General features: G+C 44.8%; 2 protein-coding genes across 4 annotated transcripts in view; both read left to right on the top strand.

Moving 5' to 3' along the window:
• The window catches only part of LOC109540082, a 29,667-nt gene extending 24,840 nt beyond the window's left edge, over positions 1-4,827 (top strand). The window contains exons 3-6 of one of the 3 annotated variants that reach the window (XR_002172158.2): positions 914-1,255; positions 1,318-2,142; positions 2,925-3,323; positions 3,377-3,468. Coding sequence is in view for 1 of the 3 variants with exons in the window: in XM_019908276.2 (XP_019763835.2) it covers positions 3,377-3,535; positions 4,081-4,174; positions 4,243-4,369; positions 4,432-4,691 (640 nt within the window). In the remaining 2 variants the exon portion in view is untranslated. Of the gene's footprint in view, positions 1-913; positions 1,256-1,306; positions 2,143-2,924; positions 3,324-3,376; positions 3,536-4,080; positions 4,175-4,242; positions 4,370-4,431 lie in introns of those variants that run through there. The other 2 variants (XM_019908276.2, XR_002172159.2) reach the window with 2 other exon arrangements.
• A 163-nt stretch (positions 4,828-4,990) lies between these two features.
• LOC109540087 overlaps positions 4,991-5,516 on the top strand; it is a gene marked incomplete in the record, with an annotated part of 30,814 nt that continues 30,288 nt past the window's right edge. Inside the window, 1 exon segment of the mRNA XM_048666186.1 lies at positions 4,991-5,180. Within this exon segment, the coding sequence (XP_048522143.1) occupies positions 5,013-5,180 (168 nt within the window).

Genomic DNA, 5,516 nt, shown 5'->3' with positions numbered 1-5,516 from the left:
CAAACTTTTTTTACCAGTGCTGTCGAAATGAAACTTTCTGCAAATATGAACCAAACTGTTCTTCATCAAGAGGTGTTAAAACCCTTTCAAACGTGCCCAGTTCTTGAAGGCAAATTTAAAAAATTAGCCTTGCAGCTAACAGCTCAATTACGTGCACTCATTTTAAAAAATTATTAAAAATACCTCAAACGCGCCAGCAAAGTGAAACTTTTGCACAACATACAGGAAGGTATGCGTGTGAAACCCCTTTTCCCACAACCCCAGTATTGTGAGCAATTTTTGGAAAAACAATTTTTTTAATGACGCACTTGGCTCAACTACCAGCACCAACTTTGAAAATTTGTCAACATTTTCTCAAAAGCGGTATCGGAATGAAACTTTAAAAAAATACGAATCGACAGATTCTTCGTCAAACTGCAGCCAAAGAAATGTTTAAACTTTGGTGATTTTCGAAGAACAAATTTTTCAAAATTGCCTTGCACGGTTCAGACAATGACACCCATGTTGAAAAAATTGCTCAAATTGCTTGAAACATGCTGTCCAAGTGAAACTTTTGCTCAATATGAAGCAAAACATGCTTCTTAGCTATTATACGTTATACTATACGTTGAAACAATTCCCAAGATTTAATGGTTTAAAAAAAAATAATTTTCGAAGTTTTAAACACTCAATTGCAAGCAGCAGGTTTGAAAATTCGCCAAAATTACCCCAAAAGCTGCTCCAAAACGACGCTTTCCCCATATATAGAACAGAGCTTTCTCTTGGGTTCGCTCCAAAAACTAACGCTTTCGCTTGATCGGTTAGGGAAAAAAATGTTGGTGAGACGCTTAAAAAAAATTCAACATCAATTTCCAGCATAATTTTTGGCATTTTTATCTACTAAACCCCTTTTAAACCAAAAATGAATTTTAAGGGATAAAACCGCCGGGTTCAGTGACGTACCAGCACGTCTTGAGTTGCGCCCAACCGAACCACAAGAAGCCGAAAGTGTTCATGGATGTGGAGGAGCCACCGGAGCCCATAATGAAAATCGGCGAAGAACGGCGAAGAAAAGTGAAAAGATGCACCATTTTCGAAGAACTGCTGAACCGAAAGGGCAAAACCGACATGCAAAAGGACTCGGACTGTGTCAGTGTGAAGAGCGAGTCGAAACCGAAGCGATTCAGGCAGCGAAGCACCATAATGCCGATTTTTCTGAAGAAAATCAAACAGAGGCACCAGCAGGAGGACTACGAGATTGAAGACGAGCCTGGAGGTGAACGGTTTGCAACGCCCGGGCTAAATGGCACTTTTAGTGATCGTAAAGTTCCCTTTTAGACGCGGAAAACATGGCAGATTTCACCGATCAAACGGCGCGACGCTTGCGACGATTTGAAGATGAAGAGCCGCTCTTTGCGCAGATTCTCCATAGAAGCAACATGCCAAAGCTACGACGATCTTCCTCCCAGTTGAACATTTCAGCGCCGCGCTCCTCCACGCAACAGCAGCGGCCTCAAACGGCCAGCAGCCTGGAAATGCGCTCCTCCACCACCCCCTACCGGCTGCAATCAAAGGAGCCATCCAGACCAGTGCCTGCCGCTGTTAGGCTGCGAAGCGCCTCCTACAGACCTGACAGCACCAGGGAGCCGGACAAAGTCTCCTACAGGTTCTCCTCGCGAAGAAACGTGCTGGAGCCGATTGACCCAGCGAAGATTCCCCAATTCAAGTCCAACTTTTCCACCAGCATTGATCACAGCTCCAAGCTGGAAGTGGTACCGCTCAGAATGGGCAGTTTGAGGGCGAAAGTGCCAGCGAAAGCCCCACTCTACACAGAGTTCAGGAGGAAGAGCATGAATTTGAAGAGCTTCTCGGACTTTCTGTGCGTGGAGCCGGTGAAGCAGCAGAAGGCGCTCAAAGTTGAACAAACCGCCGAGCCCAAGGGGGTGAAAGTCAAGGTGCTGAAGCAGAAGGCCAAGAAGAAGAAGACGAAGAAGAAACCGGCCATTCAGCTGCTGATGGAGCAGCTGCAAGCGGCGCGGGCCTGGAATTTGCCTGAAAACTTCCAGAAGGAAAGCGTGATGATGAAAGCGCAAGGGAACAGGAAGGAAACTAGGGGGGCGCGCCCAATGGAGGTTTCGTCGCTTTTCAACAAAGTGAAACTAGGTTTGTTGTGGGAATTTTTCACAATCTTCTCCTGCTATTTTTTTTTGCTTCGCTTCCCCTATTCTTCCGGCAAATTTGCGCTCCGAACGCCTGAAATCGCGCAACTGTTCGAACTTGGCGCCTCAGCGTTGCCTGGCAACGCTCCGCTATCAACCAACCGCCGCTTGTGTTTAAGCCAGTTGTTGACTTTTTGGCAATGCCCCCGGTCAAAATAGGTCCCAGACTCCAATTAGCTTTTGAAATTCCCTAAATTTGCCGCTCAAATTGGGTGAGAATTCATCGAAAATTCGGGGATTATTTTCGGAAGTTCTGTGCAACGTTTCGCCGCAGAACAAAGCAAAAGTGTGCTGATTTTGATCGCATTGCCTGGCGGCTTGTCAGGAGGGACGTTCAAAGACCCGCGCGTTTCTCTTCGCGTTCAGCTCGAACGAAGCAAACTTGCAACTGAAGAGCGTCTACTAGTGCATTCTTCAATTTAACTACGTGGTAAGTGAACGTGATCTTCACCGTCCATTTCTGAGCGTAAATTCCGGTGATTTTCCCAAGTACTCCATTGCTGTTTGCATCGACTGATCGCCCTACATTAGCCAGATGCTCCTAGGAGCAGGCTTTTGGCCTGGACGTTTCTCTAGCCAGCCTGGCTACCATCCTCAGAGGTCTGTTCGCCAGCGAAGCGCACGCACTCTGTTTACTCAATTTTCAACCAATTTATAAGCCCTTGATCTAACCTCACTAAACCCACTGGGAGGCAGACTCGTCATTTAAAACGGTGCACATTTCAGGCACCTCCAAACGTCCGGAGCCTGTCCAAGAGAGTCCCCCGAAACCAATCAGTTTGCTGGACAAAGTCATTCTGAAGCCGCGCTTGGTGGGCAAAGAGCTCAAGCCCAAACCCAGTAGACATCAGCAGAGTTTCACTTACAAGATTGTGGCTCAGAACCGCGAGCGGCGGGAGGCCAAATTGCGCAAACAGTTCAAAATCAATTCCCTGTGTTGCCCTGTTGAGTGCCAAGCGGGCAAAGAGCTTGAGCGAATGTCCGCGAGGAATAATTTCCTCAACTTTGAGGGAACGCTGCAGCGTTTGGGCACAAGAGACTGCCCACAGCTTTAGCCCAACCAAAGCTAGCTGATGAAAATCGCTCATTATTGTCATTGTTTCGCAGCGCTCAGAAGCCCAAAAGGTTCCCAGGTTTGTGTAGTTTTAGCTGGGCAATAATGAATGGTTTTGTTGCAGATATCTGGTCCGATTGCCCAAAACCACGCCCGAAGGATACCGAGTGCTGCTCTACTCAGTCCGAGACCCTGATCCGACTAAAATGAACTTCAACGATGTGGTTAAGGGGTTTTGCATGTACAACGATTGCGTCCTGTCCGAGGATGGCCTACAAGAAGGGTAATTTTTCTTTATGTACAATTTCCGGCCCCAAATTTACCTTAAAAAGACCACAGGATGTTGATTTGTAGCCTTTCAATCTTATGCCAACGTTCAGTGCCCCTGCAGCTAAATCATAATCATAATTCGCAGCTGAAATGTTTCCCTATTGAATCATTATTGCAATGATTGCACAACGTGGCTGCATAATAGTTATTAAGGCTGATGCATTTCCTCATTGCACATCTGAGCGCTTTCTTCTTATTGCATATTAATGGGATTGTTCACGTTCCACACTGGGCCCGATTGTTGTTTGCCTTTCGCTATCGGCGGCTCTTGAAAACGCTTCAAATGGACATTAAAATTCACTCTTATTCGGCTAATTGCAGAGATTAATTAAATTTCAGCTTGGAATGCTATATTTGAGCTGTTTTTTTACCATGCACTTGCTAGGCAGAAGCTTTCAAACTATTTGTGGTTTTTCAATCGTGCTGTTCAAAGTTTCAATGGGGGAAAAAATCTCACTGTTAATTTTTGAGGGGAATTATAAGGTTTTGCTTTTGCAGATATATAGTGATTTTCGACATGAAAGACGTGTGCCTGGGCCATCTAGCCAGAGTCAGCCTCCCAGCCTTAAAATGCTTCATGTATTACATACAGGTAATTTTTCCAGAAAAAAATGTATATGTGTGTAGATTTGATCATCGGATTTTTTCCGGACTTTCCAGGACGCTCATCCATGCCGATTAAAGCAAATCCATGTGCTCAACACGGCCACCTGGATCCATCACGTAATGAGACTAGTGGTTCCATTGGTGCGATCCGAGCTTCTGAATCTGGTCCGGTTCCATAAAGGTAAGCCGAGTGTTTGGCACCGAATTTTCTTGGCTAAATTGGATTTTTTCGTACCCATCCAGGCAGTATTCCAGACGGTTTCCCCACTGAACTGCTGCCAATGGACTATGGAGGCGAAGCGCCAACAGTTGAAGATCTGGACACCATCACAAAGGCCCTCCTTGGAAAGTATCGGGATTGGCTGGTCGAGTCCGAACATCTGAAGGCTGATGAGAGCAAACGAGTGAAGAGGGGCAGCTGGTGGGGGTTTTTGACCAACAAAAGCCCCCAACAGGTGGAGCTTGATGAGAAGACGATTTTGAAGAATCTGCAGATTGATTAGTTAGTAGCGGATTTCAGGTAATAAGCCAACGTCTAGTGTTGTAGAACCAGATGTGGATTTTGTGGTGTATTATTTGACTGGGTGAAGTTTTTTTTTTATATTTTTTTTAATTTGCAATATACCATATTTGCGTTCAGTTGTTTTTTTGTTTTAGGCCTGATTTTATATGATTTTTTGGCTTTGTTTGCTATATGTATATTGATTGTTTTCCCCACAGTTAATAAGCAAATAGCGTAATTAAATTGGCGCATATCGCGTTAATATAGATAAGGAGGTTCATTAATCTGCGGTTGCGAGTTGAGAAAGTCTTCGCCTGGCAGAATGTGCCTGTTCTTTCGACATTCTGCCAAAAGTTTCGGTTTTGAGGAGCCAGGAAGGTGTTGTGAAGTGTTGCGCATTAAACTGGCTCAATGTTGGCACGGAAGCCACAGGAAGACGTTGGTTTACAGCACAAGGAAGGGTTTGGTGGTGTTTCCATTAAAGGAAAAAGTGAGTGACTACTGAACGTTTTCAACGCGGTTCTCTGTAAATGTGTGGCAATTTTTTAAAATCTGTCCAAAACGCCCTTTCGGCACGTCTGCTTTAAAAAAATTGCAATTTTCATAAGTTACAGATGGCACTTGCGACTTTGTCTCTGAAACGTTTTAAACTAGTCTAAAGCAGGCTTCATTTTTGAAAAAATTCAAATTTTGCTCAGGAAGCGCATTGTCTACGTCTGCTTTCAAAAAATCTCCATTTCCGTGCCCCGCAAGCTCTTGACTTGAAAATTTATCAGATTATGAAAGAGATCCAGGAGAAGAAGTACCTTCGCACCAGGAAAAATTT

Source organism: Dendroctonus ponderosae, unplaced genomic scaffold (genome assembly GCF_020466585.1).
Source record: "Dendroctonus ponderosae isolate FM_Combo_2020 unplaced genomic scaffold, Dpon_F_20191213v2 Dpon_F_20191213_4, whole genome shotgun sequence".
In the NCBI taxonomy this organism is placed as follows: Eukaryota; Metazoa; Arthropoda; class Insecta; order Coleoptera; family Curculionidae; genus Dendroctonus; species Dendroctonus ponderosae.
The sequence above is the reverse complement of the archived record's forward strand: the minus strand, read 5'-3'. Positions and strand labels throughout refer to the sequence as shown.